This window comes from Lutra lutra, chromosome 1 (genome assembly GCF_902655055.1).
Source record: "Lutra lutra chromosome 1, mLutLut1.2, whole genome shotgun sequence".
NCBI classification, from domain to species: domain Eukaryota; kingdom Metazoa; phylum Chordata; class Mammalia; order Carnivora; family Mustelidae; genus Lutra; species Lutra lutra.
In genome coordinates this window covers 133,519,785-133,541,936 of record NC_062278.1, presented here as the reverse complement: position 1 = coordinate 133,541,936, position 22,152 = coordinate 133,519,785, and the positions used below count along the sequence as shown (strand labels likewise).

Sequence of the window (22,152 nt, the reverse complement as noted above, 5' to 3'; positions counted from 1 at the left end):
CTGGTAGGACTTTCAGTGATGATTGAAATGTTCTATAATCTTGTCACAGATGGCTTTCAAGTGCTTGAGATGTGGCCAGCGCAACTGAGGAACTGAATTTGTCATTTTCTGTCACTGTAATTAATTTTGATTTAAATAACCACATGTGCCTGGTGGCTACCATATTGGACAAGGCAATTCTAGACAAAGAGCTCTTTAAAGAAATGGAAGTTAGAAACCAAAAGTGAGCTAAGGAGAAAATGTTGAGTCCGGGTTATGAAAGCCTAGGACCTGTTCTAAAGGGGTATAGGAGAACCGTCTGGAAAGCATCAGAAAAATAAAACTGCTTGGACCCAGCCCAGGGCCACCCAGTCAGAATCCCTTTAGGCATGTACCTTTAACTGAGAGCTACCGGACTCACTGATATGAGGAGAAAGGTCTGAGAAAGAGAGTTGCACCCAGGTATCGCCATTGACAGTGGGGGAGCCACTGCTGGGGGGAAGAATGATATGGTAATAAATGCTTTAGGAAAGATATGTGGCAGCCTGTGTAAGATTGGAGGCGATTGCAAGAGCTGAGCTATCTGGAGTGTTCATTTCTGCCTTGGAGTATAAGTGTGTTCGTTTCACTGAGGGCTGTCCATATTCATCCCTGGACTGAACATTGGTTCAAAATGTTCCCTAGCAAATAAGCTGCTCTAAGCCTCCAGCCTCACTAAATGTTATGGTGATTGAAAATTACACTTGATTCCCACAGGCCCAGAAGGAAGCTCTTTGTAATGAAATAGAGATGCAGCAGCATTTGGAATGTGGAGTAACGGCCTCTCCAGGACCTCCAGCAGAAGCCCATGGGAGCCATAAAAGGGGATGACTCACTGTGGAAAATAATGATCGCTGCCCTCAGAGTGGACCCTTCCCCCTCCGTGACTTCTGAGCTCCCACGAGCAATCTTAATAGCGGCTGGTGGGAACTAGGACACCCCGAGAACCAGGCCCAGCTGATGACTCACTGCATAACCATGAAAAACCATCTCATGATCACAGTGGGGGAGAGACGGCTTTTAAAAATCGAAAAGGAAAAATAAGACCCAATGTATGTTGAAGTTTAGAAGTTGATACAGTGCCTTTTCCAAAACAGCAAAATTTCTGAGTCAGTCCTTATCTTCAGTGCAGGGGAAGGTACGTCCAGGTGTGATAAGCTGAGTATCTTTATTAGCTTGCAGGAGAATGGAAGCCTGGGGTCTCTGCAATGATAGTTCTCCTTGGCGGAGTCCAGCTGTCTCCCTGAAAGACAAGGGAGTTTGCTCCGCTCTGCTGTTGGCCCTTTATGTATAAATTCTTTTACAAACCAATAATGATACAATCCAGACATTGCTTTGGACGCCCTGTCCCAAGATGACAGGAAGCTTAGCTCAACCGAAGCTTGTCCAGAGCTCTCTTCATGATTGCCGTGCAGGCTCTCTCTGCCTGTGTCTCAGGTACTGAGGCTGGGGCCTCCTCTGGCACTTACTGGTTCAGACAGCAAGCCCAGTCTCTCCACCTACTATGCTAAGTGTCTGATGAGTGTAGCATCTCAAGAAGCATGTGATTTTCTAGCAGCTTGTCAGCTCTGACCCCTCCCGCTCCTTCCCTACCTCTTCTATGGAGTACAGCCAAAGCTCTCCTCTTGTCTCTGGGAGAAGGGATCATCTTTTCTTCCTCTGCACTCATGTCAGGTATTTTTCTAGATACTTAAAATTGGGTGCTTGCTTCAGCAGTATATTGCTAAAATTGGAATGATAGGTACTTATGTTTGGTATGTAAGCTATGAAGAAAACATTTTCTACCTCCGAAGGGAATACTTACAGTCATTTATTAAGCACTTACTATGCTCTGGACACCATACTAGATAGAGCATTTTAAGAAAACTTTTAGCAGGGCGAGGAGATTAGACCTCAAGAGATAAAAAATTGAGGTGTCTGAGATATAACGGATATCTGACAAATGACTCACTTTAGCAGTGTCCATAGGTATGGGCTCTATTGTTTTCTAGAAAGTCTTGAGGATTAAATGTATAATATAAAAGAATTTGACCTTACTGTCCTCTGTTTTCCTTTAAGAGGTGTTTACATAATTGAATAGCAGCACTTATCTTTTGTAAAATTGTATGCTATACTCATGAGTTCACATATTATTATTGTAACATCCCCAAGTCTTCGGTTGGGCTCCTTAGATGCAGAGCCTGAGATGGTTATTCTGGTGCATGTGTTTTACTGAGTGAGCACTCGGGCTGGGGGAGGGGGATATGTCTAGACAGGGCAGCAGTGGAAGGAGCCCGATCCCACTTGGAGCAGGAGTGATACCAGGGGGCTGGCTCCACTGTAAGTCATCCAGTCACTGGCCAGGGCTGCTCTCCACAATGGGGGGAATGCATAACCTCTTTGCTAAGGAAATTTTTTGATCTGAGAGCACTTGTCTGGAGAAGGGAACATTTGTGCCCTGTTAGCCATTGTTACGGGCTGAATTTTGTTCCCCCAAAATTCACGTATTGAACCCTAACCCCCAGTACCTTATAATGTGACTACATTTGGAGATAGGGCCTTTAAGGAGGTGATTAACATAAAATGAGGCTGTTAGGTTGAGCCCCAATCCTATCCGACTGGTCCTTCTGTAAGAAGAGGAGATTAGGACACTGACAAATGCCAGGAGCACCAGTGTGCAGAGGGTCAGCCGCCCAGGAGAAATCAGAACTGCTGACACCTTGACCTTGGACTTCTAGCTTCCACAACTATGAGAAAATGCATTTTTGTTGTTTAAGCCTCGCAGTGTGTGGCATTTTGTTGTGGCAGCCTGAGTTGACAAACACAGCAACCAACATTCATGGCATCTAGAGTGTGAGTGTGCCAAAATGTGTCTGGTTAGGAGGTTTCAGTGGCACACCAGTAGTAGTCACTATGCCCACTTAGAGTTAGAAAACCGACCCGAGAAGTGACAGAGGCTGCCCAGGGTCACACAGCCCATACACAACAAGGGCCAGATTTGAACCTCAGGCTGACCCTATAGCTTATCTTCCAATCTCTACTCCTTAGTCCCCTCACTGGTGGGAGGCAGCCTTCCTCAGAAGCAGCAGACATCACCAGTTAACTTGGGCTTCAGTTTCTGTGTTTTTTATCCCAACTTGTCCCCACCTTACACAAGACAGAGCTCCCTGGGGAAACTGAGGCAGCTCAGTATTGACAGTGTCTGCCTCTGAGTGCCTTCTCCAGACATGGTCTCACCCAGTAGTTTGGGGAATGATGTAGCATGTTAATCACAGATTTCTCCTACATATGAGGTGATGTCTTTATTTAAAATGTTTTCATTAAAAAATGGATTAAGGCAATCTTTTTCACACCCACAAGTGCCATTTTTAGGAAAATAAGAAATTCTGAGAACTGCCTTGTCAGTGTAATAATAACTATTGTCATTCTGAGCACTGCTGCTCCCAATTTATAATGGGAGAACATGGTCTTTGGAGGCCACATCAAGATCTAACAATAGATCAGTTTCTTCATATTATAGCTTTTGTTCAGTTTTTTTCTGGCTCATAATAAAGCCATTGCCCACTTTGGAAAACTAAAAAAGAAAGGAAAAGTAAAGAAGGGCATCCCTGGGCAGCTGCCTGGCCCGAGGTACCCTACTCAGTCCCAGCTGGCTCAGCCACAGCAGAAGGAGAGAGCATGCTCTCTAGGAGGACATGCTTTCCCCCAGATGGTGGCACAGTGAGAACCATTTTAAAAAGTATCCTGTGGATATTGCTGGCTTCCTAGGAGAAGGGGCAGAAAAGTGTGAGTGCATCTGTTGGATTTCCCAAATCACAAGTCACTTGGTCACTGATCCGTTCTAACACTATTTTAGATGTGTGGAGAGTGGTTTGCAGCTGAAGCGGAGTCTGGGCACCTGGAGGAGAGCACAGTCTACCAGTGACTGCCGTCACACATTGCATAGTCTAGACTCAGAGACTGCTGCAGATGTTGGTATGAAGAAGACATTTTTTACTGTTGCAAATTATGATTCCTTCTGAGATAAAAGTTCCAAGTCTGCAAGAGAGAGGAGAGAAAGAGGGGTCTCAGGGGAAAAAAAATCTTCATATTCCCCTCCTGCCTTCTCCTGGCCCTCCCCCAAAGATTAGGAAATTCTTTACATGAAATACTATGTGATAGTTTGAAAGTCCTTATCTTTTAGAAACATAGGCATTCATTTATTGTACAAAAAGTTTGGAGTGTCTGCTTTGAGCCACGGGTTGGAGAAGCCACAGGGAACAGGATAGGCTTGGCTCCTGCCTCCTAAGAGCTTATCAATGGGGGGTATCAGTAGAAGCTCTTTTTCTCTGAGCAGACAGTAAGTACTAGGCATTGTGCTAAGTCTGTGGTTCTTAAACTTCTAGGATCCCCCTGGAGGGCTTGCTAAAATGCAGATTGCTGGACCCTCACCCCAGTTTCTGATTCAGGTAGTCTGGGATGCATGAGAATTTGCTTTTCTAGTAAGACCCCAAGTGATGTTCTTACTGCTCTTCTGGGACCACCCTGTAGAAACCACTGTGCTAAGCTCATGGCATGCACCTGCTCATGGTGTACTGAATGGTTAGAATCATTCAGGGTGGTGGCGGGTGCACAGGCTGAAGTATTCCTGCCACATAACCAAGTTCCTTTAGAGGAAACTTGGTTTTGACTTTACGCAAAGTTCTTGTTTTATTGCCTCTCTCTCTCTCTTTTTTTTTTTTTTTTTTAATTCTTTGGTGCATTTTCCTGATCATTTTAGAAGTTTGAAGAGCTGGTGCAATAATTGATGAAGTATGGGGGAATGTCTCACTAAACAGTTGCACTTGTATGTCACTTTCTCCTTGAAGGTCCTAAGAGGTAGGATGGTAGTTCTCGAAGTGTGTTGCCAGACTTGGCAGCAGCGTCTTGCCGCATAGCCTGCGCCCCACTCCTCCCAAGACTACTGCATCTGAAACATTGGGCATGGGGCCAGGAATCTTCTTGAACAGGCCTCCAGGGGATCCCGATGTATGCTGCAGTTCGAGCACATCTGAGGTCAAGGGTAGTGACAATTGGGCTGAGTCTAAGGGAGGGGCCCTGGCATTCACTATTCCCAGCTCCTTCCAGGCGGTTCATCATGATGACTAAGCTTTGGTTTTCCCATCTCAGAAGTCAAAAGTCTATCCCTTGCTGTCCAACATCTTTCAGAGTGGTGGGGGAAGACAATCATGACTTTAATTTATGACATGGTTTTACTAGCAAACATGAAAATTCCTAGCTACCCATGAAATAGCGCCATTTGATGGGAAAAAGATCGGATTCGGGTTATTTGTGTTCTAATCTAGTGTCCACCCTGAATACAGCTGTGTGACTTTCAGTTGATTATTAGCCTGTCTGAACCTCAATTTCACAGTCTGAAAAATAAGATAAAATTGTTTTCCTGGTCTAGCTTGAATAACCATTGCACTGATTAAATGTAATAATGGATAGGAATGTGCTTTTGCAAACTGTGGAAGTGTTGTAACTTTGGACTGCTTTGTTCTTCCCCCTCAGTAAAATGGGGATAGTGCTCTAAAACTTCACAGAAATCGTGAGTAGTTAAGAAACTCATGACACAAAGGTTTGAACTCTTCTAAAGTAAAGTTTATTTCTTCATTTTTTAGGGTCTGTAGTATGTAAGGTTGGAAGATGTACAGGTATTATAGCCTTATGTATTTTATTATAGTGCGTCTATGTAATTATATATGATAGTACTTTTATTTGAACTGGTCACATCCTAGAGCAGTGGTTTGGATGTTGTGGCCCCGGACCAGCAGCGCCAGCATCCCCTGACAACTTGTTTGAAATGCAGTTCTCGGGCCTCCCTCCAGACCTAATGAATCAGCATCTGGGTAGGGCCTAGTGATCTGTGTTATAATAATACCCGAGGGGGCTACTGATGTTCACTGAAGTCTTAGAGGAAGGTATACATCAGGGTCTTTTTTATTTTGTATTTTGTATTTATTTGCTTTTTTAAAAGATTTTATTTATTTGTCTGACAGAGAGATAGTGAGAGAGGGAACACAAGCAGGGGCAGTGGGAGAGGGAGAAGCAGGCCCTCTGTCCACAGGGAGCCTGCTGTAGGCCTCGACCCTAGGACCATGGGATCATGACTTGAGCCAGATAGATGCTTAACAACTGACCACCCAGGTGTCCCTAAGGTCTTTTTTAGTTTTAATGATTTTATTTATTCATTATTTATTTATGTGTTTATTTATTTTTTTATTTATTTAAGGGAGAGCACTGGCGGGCGGACCGAGGGGGAGGAAGGGAATAAGCAGACTCCATGCTGAATTTGGAGCCAGACTTGGGGCCTGATCTCACGACCCTGACCCTGAGATCATGACATGAGCCGAAACCAGGAGTTGGTGGCTCAACTGACACCCAGGCGCCCGTATTAAGGTCTTAATTGAAGGGTCTGGCAAACAGCATCCTTTTCGTGGCACAGGGTGATTGCTTGTCTTTTTCTCCATCATGGACCTGCAACAACTATGCCCAAGCTCAGGCAGCCATGATAGGATTCCTTCATAAACATGCGGCCGCTGCCCACCCAGCCTAGTAGAGATCTGGAATGCCGCTCCAGCACGTCTGTTATGAGGCTGACTTCAGGGTGTGAGGAAATTAAAGCTATTTATCACAGACCATTTTCCCTCAATGACAGGAGAAATGAGCCTTAGCCTAACAAGGCTTCAAACTGGGCCCGCGTTTGAAAAACACATAGCTTGACAAACACAGTTTGAGCAGACTTATATTTCTTTTGACTTTTCCTTTTGAAAATGAACTTTTTTGAGATGCACCAAGATAGTGGTGCTTGTTTAAGAAATATTGGAGGTGGCTTCATCTCAGTCAGTTTTCTGACTCAGGCATAAGTCCCAGGATGGCATATTCTACTGAGTATTTCTTTCCTTCCTCTTCTTCCTGGGAGGGGATCTCTGGTAAGAGAGGGAATCTTTCGTCTGAGGCTAAGACTGCACAGAAGCCATGTTATGGAAGGTAGGGTTTGGTATTTATCAAGAGAAGGGTTTGTCTGTATGGTTTGGCCTGCTGCCTAACTGCCCATTTGAAATGGGCGCGGTATGGATTTTGAGAAGTAATTCTATTTTGTGCGTGTATGTGTATATATAAAATTAAACTTGATAAAAACCTGTGATTGTCTAATATTTATATTTCTTCCTGGTGTTGTGCATTACAAGCAAAACGTATACTGAGTTTTATGTTACATGTTAGTAAATGACATCTATTTGGTGCCTACCATATACACAGTGCTTTGCATCCATCATACTATTTAATGTTCACAACAATCCTCAGAGATGGTTACAGTCATGTCCATTTTTTACAGGTGAGAAAACTGAAGTACAGGAAGTTTAAATAATGCCTGTCACAGAGCTGATATTAGAGCCTTGATTTAAATGTAGGTCTTTTGGATTCCAAAGCCAGCATTCTCAACCAGTGTTTTTCAAATTGTGTGTTGAGAAATCACTTTAACAAGTTGCAACTAGCATTGTAAAAAAATGTAAAAAATTGAATAGAATGTGAAAGACTAGAATGTGTCATCTTTAGTATGAGTAAATCTTGATGCATGAAACTTTCATTTTAACTATAAATATATTTATATTTGTACACAAATATAAGCACATTTCTGTGTGCTGGGCAACAATGTAAATGATATTTCCTCTTGTGTCACAGTCAGATTTGAAAGCAAATATTCTGGCCTAAAGGAGGAGGGGCAGAGGAATAGAGGGGAAAAGGGAGAATATAAGGAATAAGTAAATGAATGAGTAACTGGCAGACAGACAGAGAGCCTTTGGGAGAGGAAGAGGAAATAGGAGGGAGTGGGAAGAGGGGGAAAGAATGGACCAATCTGTGAAAAAGAGAGATGCTGGGGAGTGGGGCGAAGAGACACAGGAAGTCACATTGTTCTGTCCACCATTCCATTCCATTAATCAATCTTGAATAAAGATTTTTACAAAACATGGCCCCTATATACAAATAATCTACTTCATCTGCTGTTCAACTGAAAACATGTGATCTGAGGGGAAACAGGCTGTGTTGGGGTTACCAAAATGCCCAATATGCGCCTTCCTAAGAAGCTGGTGAAGGCAGTTTTGAGTATATGTTATTTTTGTCTTTTGAGCTGACTAATTTTGATGCCATGACACTGCCTCTTGTGTCTTATGGGAAACCATAGATAACAAAGATTTTAAAGTAGTCCACTAAGTATCTTACTTCCAGAGGATTCTGGAATCAGTTAACAAAAAGTCCCTTTTTTCAGATGTGGAAATTGAGTGAACATTTTATAAAGTTTCCCTGTAGACAATGCTTTCATAAGAATGCTATTACTGAATCTTCATAGCTACCCTGCTACGTTTCCCTTATGCCAGTTTTACTGGAGAAATTGGCTCAGGAAGCTCAAGTCCCTTGCCTCACTTCTTACATAAGAGGTGGTAGAGCTTAGATTCAAACCTGATTCTCTGACCCCTAATTCCATATTTTCCCCCAGTAAACACAGAGTAGCAACAGTGGGATGAAATACAGTGCTATTATAAATGTTATTTTTGTTTATAAATCAGAGTCTGGTGCAAAGCCGAAAATGCCCATGGTTTTAATGTGTGGGCTGTCACTGTAATTCACTCCTCTCCCCAACAGTATTTCCCTATTTCTAGGGCTTCCTTAGTAAATTGGAGTTGATATCGCTATGTTTTTTGTTGTTGTTGTTGTTGTTTTGTGACCCATTCTTGGCCTTTCTTGGTTGAAAACCATTATAAGTAAAAATTACATTTTTAATTAGTAATAACATTGCATAAAATAACTTAGGTAGCCACTTCTTGGCTGGTCTTTCCTTTTAAAAAAAAAATAGGGGGCCCCTGAGTGGCTCAGTTGGTTGAGCAACTGCCTTCCGCTCAGGTCATAATCCTGGAGTCCCAGGATCGAGTCCCACATCAGGCTCCCTGCTCAGCAGGGGGTCTGCTTCTCCCTCTGACCATCCCCCTCTCATGCTCGCTCTCATTCTCTCTCTCACACAAATAAATAAAATAAAAATCTTAAAAAAAATAAATGTTATGTATAGAGGTGAGTAAGCAGGGTCCCAGCTGACTCCACCTCAAAAGCCCTCATAGCCTGTTGGGAAAAAACCCATAATGTTTCCCTCGGCTTGCCTAAATGCCATTGCTGTATATCCTATCCATCTTGCTTGGTCTCATAACTAATATTTTCTTTAAAAAAGAAACAGGGAAGAGTGCTGACCAAGTTCCGCTCCAACAGCCTCTGCAGAAGTTTAATGTGGGTGTGTAATAGTGTCCTGCAGCCGAAGCCTCTCATCTAGTGTTTGCTCCTAAATCCCCTCATTTGTCATAAGGATTCATGCCTCTGAATGTAAAGACTTTAAAGGAGATCATTTCTTCTCATGTCATGGTTTTATTCTTCCACCTCAAAATATAAATGAATCGTCCCTCCTTTCCTCTACTGGTTTAATTTTGCTGAGTATTTATTAAAGTCAGCCAGATACTTTCAGGAAGCTAATATTCAGCTCTACACTCCATGAAAGCTTTGTCAGTGCAAACATAACATATATCTCTGGGAAAATATGGGAGATCCTAGACTCATTATAATTTAATGACTTGTAGGGTCTGATTGTTGTTTATTCTTTATTTCAGAGATCCCTGAAGACCCGCTTGTGGCTGAAGAGTATTATGCTGATGCCTTTGATTCCTGTTCTGAAGAAAGTGAGGAGGAAGAAGAAGAAACAGTGTTCTCAGCACCAGAGGAAGAGGTCAAGGATGAGGGACCCCAGCCTGCTTACAGAACATTCCAACAGGTATAGGCCGCTCCCCAACAGAGATGTGGAGCTGTCTGAGGTCCTGACCAGGTTGTGACTTCTCAAAGAGAGTCAAGGAAATCTTAGAACTTGAAGTGGGGGTGGGGGGCTAGGGTGTTTGGGTTTTTTGTTTTTTTTTTTGTTTTTCTTTGTTTGTTTGTTTGCATTTTGGGGGGGATTACTAGGGTTTGTTATAAAGGCCCAATGTGATGGGTCCAGGGACAGCTAGGACCACATGGAGTTCTGAGATTCTGGTGTGGACCATGTTGATGAGGGATGGGCTGGAGCACCCAGTACTTATTCAAATGGGAAGATGATACACACTGCACTGATGAGCACCCTGTATACAGCTGTTAAATAAAGAATGCAAGTGTCTCTTTAGCAGAGAGATGGAGATTTTTAAAAATACACTTTTCTGCCTGGTAATCAGATTTTTGAGTCATGTCCTAGTTCACAAATTAGTTCTGAGAATGAGGCCCAGAGATCCTGGGCTTAGGGCATGATCTTTCTGGCCAAACCTAGCCTTTGTGGGCCCATCCTTACACACAGTGCTGGAGTCTCTGTATGTCCTTGGCATAGATCTCTTTAACAATAGCAAGATTAAGCCCTATCTGGGTTATAGGCTAAGAAACAGTCCCAGCATGTGATTTCTCTGCCAGGTGTCTATAGGAAAGAAAAAAAGCAAGAGGTATGTAAGACGTAAGCAGATTACTTTGGGCAAATTATGCTCATAAACTTCATTTTCCTCTTAGGCCATAACATGGTAACCTTTCTAGTCCCCATTTTTTTTTTTTAAGATTTTTTAATTTATTTGACAGAGAGAGAGTAGGCAGAGAGGCGGGCAGAGAGAGAGGAGGAAGCAGGCTCCCTGCTGAGCAGAGAGCTTGATTCGGGGCTCGATTCTAGGACCCTGGGATCATGACCCAAGCCAAAGGCAGAGGCTTTAACCTACTGAGCCACCCAGGTGCCCCCAGTCCTAAAATTTCTTAAGGCATAGAAGTTTTGTTACTGGGAATCATTAAGCTAGGAAAATAGAAGTCAATCAAGGGGTACCTGTATCAATGGAAACTTAATTCAGGAGGATTAATTGAAGTTTGTATATAATAATTTTTAAGATATGTGGTAGTCAATAAATATTATAATATTCAATAAATAAAACCAATAAGAAATGTTCTCAGGTTCTATATAAGAAAAGAGAAAGAGACAAGGAAAGGGAACTAGAAGGATATGGATATGAGGCTAAGAAGAGAAAAGGATGAGAGAAAGAGGAGAAAGAGAATTTAGGAGACAAATACGTGAAGAGAGAAGTAGATGAATGTTGAGAGAAATACAGTCAAGGCAGAGAGTGATTCAGCATGCCAAAATAAAAATGCTTTCCTTCTATCATTTTCCATTTTCCAATGGACTCTGGTGAACAACAGCACCTCCTACCACACGTTTAAAATACAATTCCCATTTCGTTCTGTGCCATGGTCCTAAACATATGAGACAAATCTTTTTTATTTATTTAAATAATTTCTACGCCCAACCTGGGGCTCGAGCTAACGACCCCAGGATCAAGAGTCACACCATGCTCTTCTGACTGAGCCAGCCAGGTGCCCTAGGAGACAAATATTACAATATTGCAGAACCATCTTTCTGTGCCTATGGTTACAAAACACATCCATTTTTACTCAAAGCACCAAGTGACAAAATTTTAGCTACTAGTGTTATTACTTTTTATTTTTAATAGATTTAAACTGATTCAGAAAATACACATGAATAAAATATAGAGCAAACACCACTCAGGTCAGGAAATAGAACTTTGCTAGCCACTCTGGAAGTCCCGTCTTTGGCATACTTATAGGAACACAGGGCTGGAAATCAAAATGCCTGTATACAAGACTAGCCTTTGTTACTTGCAGGTTGTGTGACCTTGTGCAAGTTACTAAATTTCACTGTGCCTCAGTTTTCTAATCTGTAAAATAGGACAATAATGACTCCTACCTCACAGAGTAGTCTGGGGATTAAAATGCAGTAATCAATATAAGGTACTTAAAATAGTATCTAGAATTTAATAATTAATGAGATATTAATTATGATGATGATGATGATGATGTTACCCAGCCATCTTGTAGGGGTTTTTTTTTGTTAACATATAATGTATTATTTGCTTCAGGGATACAGGTCTGTGAATCATCAGTCTTACACAACTCAGAGTGCTCACCATAGCACATACCCTCCCCAGTGTCCATAACCCAGTCACTCTATCCCTACCCCCGCAACCCCCAGCAACCCTCAGTTTGTTTCCTGAGATTAAGAGTCTGTTATGGTTTGTCTCCCTCCTGATGCCATCTTGTTTCATTTTTTTCCCTCTCTTCCCCCCACAACCCCCGTCATACCTCTCAAATACCTCATATCAGAGAGAGCATATGATAATTGTCTTTCTCTGATTGATCTATTTCATTCAACATAATCCTGTGGGTTTTTTTAAAAGACTTATTTATTTATTTATAGAGAGCAAGTGCATGAGCTGGGGGTGGGGCAGAGAGAGAGGGAGAGACTCTCAAGAAGACTCCTTGCTGAGCATGGAGCCCAACACAGGGCTTGATCCCATGACCCTGAGATCATGACCTGAGCCAAAACCAAGAGTCGGGTACCCCACTGACTGAACCACCCAGGCACCCCATTTTGTGGATTTTTTATGATACTTCACAAACTCTTTAATGTTAGTGTGAGATTTCACAACTGTGGTATTAAAAAAAATTCCTTCCTTTTTATTTCTTAGGGCCAATTATAAATATAGGACAGCAGTTTTGCTCTCTGGGCCATGCATCTGTCACATGTGATATGATAACTGAAATTTTCTCTGCTCAGTGAAGTGTTAGGAAAAGAGTGATCTTTTTGGAATGGTGCCACAGGGGCAGAGAAATGGATACAAGCTAGGCTTTGTGAATTGATTTTAAATCTATTGGGACAGGATGCTGAGGCTTCTCATACTCACATGGGTATTTTGTCTCACAAAACCCTGTTGGGTAGTTATTCTTATTTCTATTTTCCAGATAAGGAAACTGAGTCACTGAGAGAAGTAGGTTGCCTGTGATGACCACACAACTAGGGAAGGTGCTCAGAACCACGAAGAGGCCTGGGTCTATCATGCTCACCAGCCAGTGTTCTTTCTGGTACAAAATGTGTATCAGGCTAGAGTAATCTTAGTATAATAGAAACAGGAGTGGAAATCTCATTGAATAATCTGTGGAAAGATAGGTAACTGCAGTCCCATTTGTTTTTCCTGTAATCTGATATTATTTTCTCCACCCCAAAGGGGGTGAGTGTGCGGTTGTGATGGGTGTCTGCTCTTCCCTTTCTAGGTTATTTAACTAGCGATATTCAAATTGTAGTTACAGAACACTATGCCGAGACCCGATCACTGTTGGCTTTGTGAATTGGGTGAAAACTGCAGCCATCACTCGGATTTGCTCTTCCCTCCCCCTAGTCTCACCCTTGACCCAAGTGTGTCCAAGGTCTTCGGTGATTCTTGTACCCATGGCTTTTATGTGAGTAGTCAGATCAAGTTGATTCTTATTCCTTTAGGTAGAGCAAAAGTCACATAGTTTGTATTTGATGGAAGAGGTGCTTCCAAAAAAAAAAAAAAAAAAACAGCCATGGGCTTCATTGGGATTGATTGCTGAGTCCCTTGCGCCACCTGTGACAATCTTTTCCGCAGCAGCATCTCCAAAGTGGTTTTTATTAAGCACCTAATTGCTGCTGATCGTTCCTTCCCTCTCTGCTGTGTTAAGCCGAACATCAACAGCACCTTTATCACAAGCCATTATCATATTGTTGATAGCTACTCTGTGAAGGCTGTGGTCACTGAATTGGAACCAGCCTCTTAGATCTCAGGAGAATGGAGTTTATAGCTGTCATCGTAAGACGGGTTTCAACAGTATTTGTGGGACCTGTCACTGAAAAGTGTTTTTGCTCTAATGGATGTGCTTTAGGGCCACAGATTGATGGGGTGTATTCAGAGACCCTTCTGTTTTTCCTCATTGCCTTGACCACCATTTCCCTCTTCAAGACTAATCAATGTCCTGTGTGCATCAGGAATACACACGCTAGGTAGACCATAACGACTTCACACAGAACTCCCTCAGGAAAGGCTCTGTTTAATGAATGTGGCTTTCAGCAATACTTATTTTTAAGAAGACTCTTAGGACCATGATGTTTGTTCTTGCCAAGACAAAGGGCTGTGGAGGCCCATTTTTCCAGCTAATTCTGAAGCTTTCACCAAATCCTCTAGTGGCTTTCAAATTCCCTCTGCACAGCAAAGCATTAGGAAAAGTGCAATGATCTCCTTGGAATGGTGCCACGGGGCAGAGAAATGGATGTAGGCTAGGCGAGGCCCAAGAGTCTACTGAGGACTCTCGGATCAGGTCATCATGAGAATATGTGCCTCTGAGCGTCTTCTGGTAGTGGAGTCGTTAGTTTAATCAAATCCTCATTGTTATAACAGTAACATCTAACATCTCCTGAACCTTTACTCTATGCCCTGTACTTTATATATCATGTCAGCCCAGGTCCTCTGGGAAGCAGGTGACAAGACAGAATTGGGGAAAGCCTCAAACCACGATGCTAGTCTGCACCTTTGTAGGTAAGAATGGAAGGGAAGGCAGGACTGCATGACACCTTCAACATGCAGGGTCTGGAAAGGTCTTCACGGTGGCCATAAGAGAGCCCCAGACAAAGACTGCCTGCCCATCAGAGGAGGCCAGACTGGGTAGGAATGGCCTGGCTCTGGTTTCCTAATGCTTGAACCGGCTGCGAGCTGCCGGGAGGAGCCGATCCTGGAGCAGCAGCTGTGGGCGGCTAGCTGGCTTCACAGCAAGGCTGGCAGCAGGCTGGCTCTGGAAGAGAAATGGAAGGGGTGCACCTCGGCTATGGGCACAGATGCATATTTTATTTCATTCTTGCAAGTTGGCCCTTTAATGCGTGTATTCTAGTTGAACTGCATCAATCTGGAATTGAACTGGCTGGAATTCCAACAAGGGAGAAGGTGAGAGTGAGGAACGAGGCGGGTGGGCAAGAGAAAGGAAGAAAGCGTGGGTTAGTGATTTCCAGCCAGTTCTGCCTGACATTTGAACCAAAAAGTGGGAGCCCCAGATGGAGAAAGGGCTGAGGACTATAATTCCAGAGGCCCCCACTGCCTCTCAGGGTCCATGCATCTCTCAGGTTGAGAACCTCTTGGTGCTTTGAATTCTTGCCCTAGACTTAGAGTAGTTACAACCATGTGTTCTTCATACAATGCAGTTCCTCAGTGCTAGTCAGCTCTTCCGTTTGATGCTTAAAAAGAAACAGCATAATTAGTCTATAATTGGTTACTGTATTAAGCACTGACTTTAAAACTCAGGTCCCTTGAAAGATGAGTCTGTTGTGATAGCCTCAGCTTGCACAAGAAGAAACTGAGGCTCCGTGAGGGGAATGCAACCACCAAGTAGCACAGAGCTAACAAGTAGGAGAGCTGCAGATCTGCCATGTGTCTTAGACACTCCTTTATACAGTCTTCCGGGACAACTATTTAATTATGGCAATTATAATCCCTCCTCTGTGAGGACTGGGTAAACACAGTAGGTGTGAGGGGATAGCTGAGGGCCACCGCATTGTCTGGCCCTGTTCTCCTGAACAGAATTACTGAGCTGTGCACGAAGCAAAATTTACACTCGTTCTAGAAACAGTGCCGAGTTATGGAAATTAAAACAAAAAAGAGCCTGTCTCTCACATCTGTTACAGGATATAGAATTCTCTCCTCCTCCCATCTTTTTGTTTGTTTGATTTAATAGAAGATGCCAAAACTCTTGAGTCCAAACTGTAGGGCTGATTTAACTGGGATTTTGCATGATCTGACCTAACTGATCTGACGTCATGCATGGGAGGAAACAGTTTTTGTCTGGAATTGGCCTCAGAGGTCATTGGTTCTAAGAAGCAGTCAGCCCCGCTGTTTAATATCTCTCCATCAGCACCACCCCCACCCCCCGCCGCCCATGTCCCAGGCTATAAAGCAGCCCATCTTGCTGAGGCGTTAGAGGAACCCAGGGGTTTCATGTGTCACACCTTCCAGGTAACAGGCCTTCTTCTTTTTTTTTTTTTTTAAGACTTTATTTACTTATTTGACCGACAGAGATCACAAGTAGGCAGAAAAGCAGGCAGAGAGAGAGGAGGAAGCAGGCTCCCTGCTGAGCAAAGAGCCCAACGTGGGGCTCGATCCCAGGACCCTGGGATCATGACCTGAGCTGAAGGCAGAGGCTTTAACCCACTGAGCCACCCAGGCACCCCGGTAACAGGCCTTCTATAGACCCAGTGTGTGTTGCTGAAAGGAGTCTCTTTGATGGGACAGTTTCCACTGCCGGCCCTATTCCAGCCCTCATTTCCAGCATGGTTATTCTGCCTTCCTTCTCTACTATTTCTTGTCCAGGCTAAAGCATAGCTCACTGCGGGCCAGGCAGGGACCAGCAAACCTTGCTGTGGGACATAACACTATGGGCTTTGTAGGAGGTTTTAGCTCCTAAATCTTTTCAATTGGACCCACTGTTGTATTGAAGATTGCAACTACACTTTTTGCCCCAATCCCAAAGAATGGAGGAAAAGAAGGAAGATGATAGGGTAGAAAAAGACAAAGCAAAACTGAGTGGGAATGCACAGAATCTGTGTGCTCCTTTCAGTGTGGAGGGTGGGATCCTCCCCTAGCCTCCACCACCCCCATGTTGGTGGCTGAGCAGAGGTTCACAGCAACTGGGGAAGGAAAGGGACAGCAAGCAGCCCACACTGGGCCCTCCTGTGCTACTCCTGGGATTGGGGGTGAGCGTGGTGGAGTGGTGTATGCTGGTTTTGCAAAGCGGGTAAGCCTAGTTGGAATGGCACCTTTGGACTTCTCCAACAAGCCCCCTTCCCCTTTCGCCAGCACCCAATTCATGTGTTCACAGCTATCAGCTGAGCCGAGCTACCCGGACCATACAGGGCATGAATGAGTCTACAAAGAATAGGAGGATCCTCCCACATGACCCTTGCAAACAAAGGGCCCATCCCACTCTTCTGTGATTCATTTATACAGAGAAATTTAATTTTATTTTCTGAATATTTTATTCATCTGGAAAGACAGAGTGAATACCATTTCAAGGTGTCTGGTCTAGGAAGAAAGGAATGTGACGCATATGGGACATTGTTGGAGGTACTGTCCTTTCTACATGACCCATATAGGACGACATCATACCAGAGGAAGCAACAATCATTCTTACTAAGACAGGGCCAGCTTTGCAGCCCAACAGGTGCCATGCTAAGTCCTTTACATGCCTTGTCCCATTTTATACTCACAGGCACTTTCCGGAGCTAACATCTTCTGTCCCACTTTACGAAGAGGAAAGTGCGACACAGAAAGAATAACTGACTTGACCTAGGTCACCCAGTCCATTGACAGAGCTGGAATTCAAACCAGCAAATTCTCCTTGTCCACGAGGAGACGTGTGGGTTGAGTGCAGAAGTGAATGTAGAAGTTTCATAAAGGAGAGGAAAAGAAGATGCCTGGGACCTAAGGGGCAGCTCCAAAATGTGTGAGAACGTGACCGGAGGATTTAAAATCGTGTTGAAAACACAGGACCAAGTTTCCCACGTACTCTGTGGGATTCATGTAGGAGTAAAACTAGAACTGGAGTCAAAAATAATAACGTGCCATAAAGAAGTGTGTATCACAAGGGCTGCCTTTTGGGAACATGAACCGATCAACATTCCTTAAATGGCAGGACTTTCCTCCCTAGACTACCGGCCATGTGGCGTGAGAAGAGATAAATAGTTCATCAGGAGCAAGTGAGCTTTTGGGAGGGAGGGATGGCTTGGGGGCAGGCTCCTGGCACACTGCTGCAACTTGAGAAATGGATCACAGCAAAGGTACCAGCCTCCCCAGCTCCTGAAAACTTCATTGCACAAGTTGCTGGGTGGGCATCGTGATGCCACTCCCAGCAGCCCTGCTTTCTTTTCCCTCCTCTCCATCCTTTACATTTCCAAACTGTGATCCAAAATGTCCAAAGAGTTCTGGATCAGATACCTATGAATGTCTTTGAACCCCAGAAGCAACCCTGCAGATACCGATGTGCTGCGAACCTGGGCAGTAATAGGAGACAGCCGCAGTGAGAAGGTTTTAATAATGCAGAGTAAACAAGGCATTAGCAGTGAAATGTGGACACATTGACAATCACATTTCAGTGACTCCGAATTCAGTGACCGAGGCATTTGGAGTTACGGGAGCCTGGGGGCTTGCCTCCAGCTTGAATTTGGCAGATGTGGCTCCGTGTTCCCGGCATGACACAAGCTCTGAGACCTTTTTTGCTTTGACAGAGGCGACCATTGGTGGTGAGCTAGGAGTGAAGATGTCAGCTTCCTGATTTCAGGGCAGTTTCTGGGAAGGTGCCATCCACTCTGTCCTGTGGCTTTGCACCGAATGGCACCCTCTGCCGTCCTACGAATTATGAATGCAAATAAACAAGGGTTTGCCTTCTAATGAGATCGAAGTGAGATGAGAAAGGTCCATCTGAGTGTGTGGAAAATGGATAAGGTCACCTTGGTGTTTGGTTTCTGTAACTTAGTGACATTTTGCAGGATGCAGTGGATAGAGTTTAAAGAGTGGGCAGTAGCTTAGTAAAAGAACATGGGTGGGTTGTGGGAAAGAACATGGGTGGGTTGTTGCTTGGGTCATACATTCATACATCACACAGATGAGGGTTCTAGGCACTGGGTGGAAGGTAGTGAAAAGCAGACACAATGCCACCTTCATGGACATCTCACTTAGTCTCCTGTATTTATAGAGTATCCATAGATTGTCAGCTCCCAAATGTGTGTCTTCCATTCTGCACTTCTGTCTCCAGATTCACATCCCCTGTCTGTCCAGGAGTGGGGATAGATGTCATGTGGACTTCTAATAGACATCCTGAACTAAGCATGTCCAAAACTGAAGGAATACACCCCAGCCCCAGGCCCAGTCAGCTCCTCCTGAGTCAACCTTGACTCTTGCATGTCCTTTCACTCACATTCCACTTCTAATGCATGAGCAAAACCTATTGACTCGATGTTTAGAAGATGATCATTATTTAGCACCTCTACTCCTACTGCTGGAGCCACCATCGCCTCCCCACTGTATGACTGCAGTACCTTCCAACTGGCCTCCTGGTAACCCTCCCTCCCATACTTCCCTCAAACGAAAAGGCACAAGTCTGTTCAAAATGGCCTTGCAGCATCCCCTCATCACCCATGGAAGATCTCCTCCCTTCCATCACTGCGAGAATCACCCTTGCCACCCCACTCTAGTCACATTAGCCTTCTTGCTGTTTCTGGAACACGTCAGGCACGTTTCTGCCATTGGAAGCCTGGAACGCACTTCCCTCCACATACACAAATTATTTTGCTCCCTCTCTACCTTCAAGTTTGTGCTTATATGCTGTCATCTTGGGGAGGACTCAAACTACTTAGAGAATTTAGCACTTGCTGGTGTGAGAAGTCCTTGTGTCCTTTCCCTGCTGTATCGTCCTCTGTAGATCTTAACACCATCTGACCTACCACTGTTTATTTGCTTACTCATTTATAGTTTCTCTCCCCCTTCTAGAATGTAAGCCAGTTGGGCAAAGATTCTGTTTGTATCACTGCTGTATCCCCAGCACCTTGAACAGTGTTCAGCACAGAGCAAACGTTGAGCAAATATTGGGGAGTAAATAGATGAATGAATGCCTACATGGATAAGCTAGTGGTACAGGTAGCCAATAAGCCAGGACACACACAGCTAGAGCAAAGAGGAAAGGAAGAAGTTGAGGTGATGGAAGAAATGGGCATTTGGGGGAGGGGTCGAAACACCTCCTGAGAGGGGTTCAGGAAGTCCTAGCAGAGGGGTTCTCAGCTGTGACCTGAGGGATGGAAAAAGCACTCCCTGCTGTAAGAAAACAGAGTTGGGAGAGGAGTGTTTCAGAGGGGCGTAGTGTGTGTAGGAAGGCCCAGGTCGTGAGAGGGCTTGGCAAGTTTGAGAAATTGCAAGAAGACTGATGCTGTTGGAGAGGTCAGACCAGCAGTAGCTACATCAACAAGGTCTTGTAAGGAGAGTGGGTTTTATTTTAAGCACAAGGCCAATCCAGTGAAGGGCAACTGAAATCAAGTCTTAAAATGAATCTATGGCAGTAGAAATCGGAACAACAGTGGCAGTGAAAGGTGGCGATTGGCTGAGAGGGGGCCTGAGGGAAATTTCAGGGACTTGGTGGCGTTATGGGTATTGTATATGGAAGATCTGGGCATTTCACTGCATGCAAATTTTACCTCAATAAGAATAATACATCATCAATGATGTCATCAAGACAAGAAAAACTACCAAAAAAACTACACCAGAATTGTGATATCCATACATATATTGCAACACATGTAAGTCAGCCTGTATCAAGGCTGTGTCTTTGGCTCCTTGTAGCCCGTGCATGACTTCAGGAGTCATGCTTCAGGGAGGTCCTGGGTACACTCAGGTAAGGTGTCTTAGGGAAAAAAAGGTGAGTCCAGAATGACTAAGCTTGAGTGGGGAGAAGGGTTCTGTATGGTTTGGTGTCATCCTGTGGGACGACTTTGTCAAGACCGGTGACCAAGAGGTAAAAGAAATCAGCCCCTTCACACCCTCACACCCACTGACATAGGGACCCTTGAGGGGCCCAAGGGTCTGAATGAGATGAAGCTTAGCTGAGCTCCCCTCTGGCTGGAGCTCTACTGGGTGGTTATGTCCATTCCATGTATACATTTATAGATCTTTGTTTGGGTTTGTTCCACAGACAGAAATGGTGTTGGGCCTGGCAGCACACCACGTAAGTACCCATTCCCACTCATCCTGAGTGGCCTTCAGCCCCAGGAAACTTAAACACTTCATAGCTGTGCAACTGTTTATATCTGGGTTGCTAACTGTCCAGCCTTCTGTGGTGTGGCTTTGGGAGTCAGCATTACCCACCTGCCAGGAGAGTGCTGAGGGTGCTAGATGAAGACAGATGGCTGGGTTTTTACCACCTCAAGGTGTAGGGGCATGAAGCAGAAGAACAACCCTTTGGGAGGTTCTTGAGAATGTCTAAAGGTAGATGTACAATTGCTAAGGGCTATTGGTTCCCAAACTGAGCCCTCATCCCAAAATAAGGTCTTCTGGCAGCTAGTTGCCATTCTTCCATTTGTTTGTTCATTCATTCACTCATTTGTTCGTTCATTCATTCATTTATTCACAATTGATTCCAAGAAGGGCACAATATTATGAACTGGTTACATTTTACTGGGGTGGGTGGGGTAGGGAGAGCTGTGGAGTGAAGGACAGTGTCTTTACATCTCCCCCTTGCCTCTCTTTGGCTCCTTCCTCTACAATCTCTTCTTCATCCAGATAAAGGTCAAGCATCCTTAGACTTTGGACAACAAGCCTCATGTGACTAGGCTTCTCTATGAGTAGGTTCTCATTGCTTTGTTCCCTCAGGGGAATAAGTAACTGTCAGCAGCAACTTCAGAAATAGCTGCTTCAGAAAGAGATTTCTTCAACTGCGTTATCCATTCCAATAATTTGAGCAGAAAGTTAAGCTGGGTTCAGTCCAAGATACTGAGCATATTGGTTGTGTACCAAACAAACATTTTTGAGCCTTCTGTTTAACAAACACATGTTACAGTTAAAATGTGCCAGGCATGGAGCTATGTACTTATGGATGCTAACATTTATTCCTCCTAACAACCCATTTTACAGATGGGGAAATGAAGATGTGAATAGTTTAAGTAATTGCTCAAAACACATGACAGGCAAATGGCAGGGCCAGATTTAAACTCAGGTGGGCTTATTCCAGAGCCCTTGCTCTTAACCACTAGGCTGTGCCCTTCTCCTTTGGTCCATTCTGCCAGAGCCTCAGTTTTAGGCCAGTGGCCAGCCTCCCTTTATGATTTAAATACATCCTAAATCCTATTCATTCCAGCCAGTCTGGCCATCACACTCCACTTACCAGGGACTGGTTTAAAATGAATATGCAATCAATTCTGGCCAAAAAGTGTGAGGATATACTTTCTTGGGGAGGAGGGGGTCTGAGAGTGCATGGAAAGGAGCATATTGGGGCTCTTTTTTAAGGTGGTTTATGGAGATTTTTGGTTACTTGTAGCTGAAACTTTCCTAGGTCATATAGATGCTAAATTAAGATACATTTTCTAACAGGAATATTGGCATAGAAATATAGTTGTGTAGTTATTGGATTATATTTTCAAGACAGCTTCTTGTGCACTTTCATATAAAAGTTTGAATTCTAAGGAACAAGCCAGTACTTGTGATA

General features: G+C 44.0%; 1 protein-coding gene across 9 annotated transcripts in view; it reads left to right on the top strand.

Annotated features, from left to right (window-relative positions):
• Positions 1-22,152, top strand: part of NEK11 (NIMA related kinase 11) — a 239,248-nt gene that overhangs the window by 136,915 nt on the left and 80,181 nt on the right. For all 9 annotated transcript variants that reach the window (XM_047737089.1, XM_047737079.1, XM_047737082.1 and 6 more), the window contains one exon: positions 9,669-9,829. In XM_047737089.1, coding sequence (XP_047593045.1) covers positions 9,669-9,829 — 161 coding nt within the window. The remainder of the gene's footprint in view (positions 1-9,668; positions 9,830-22,152) is intronic.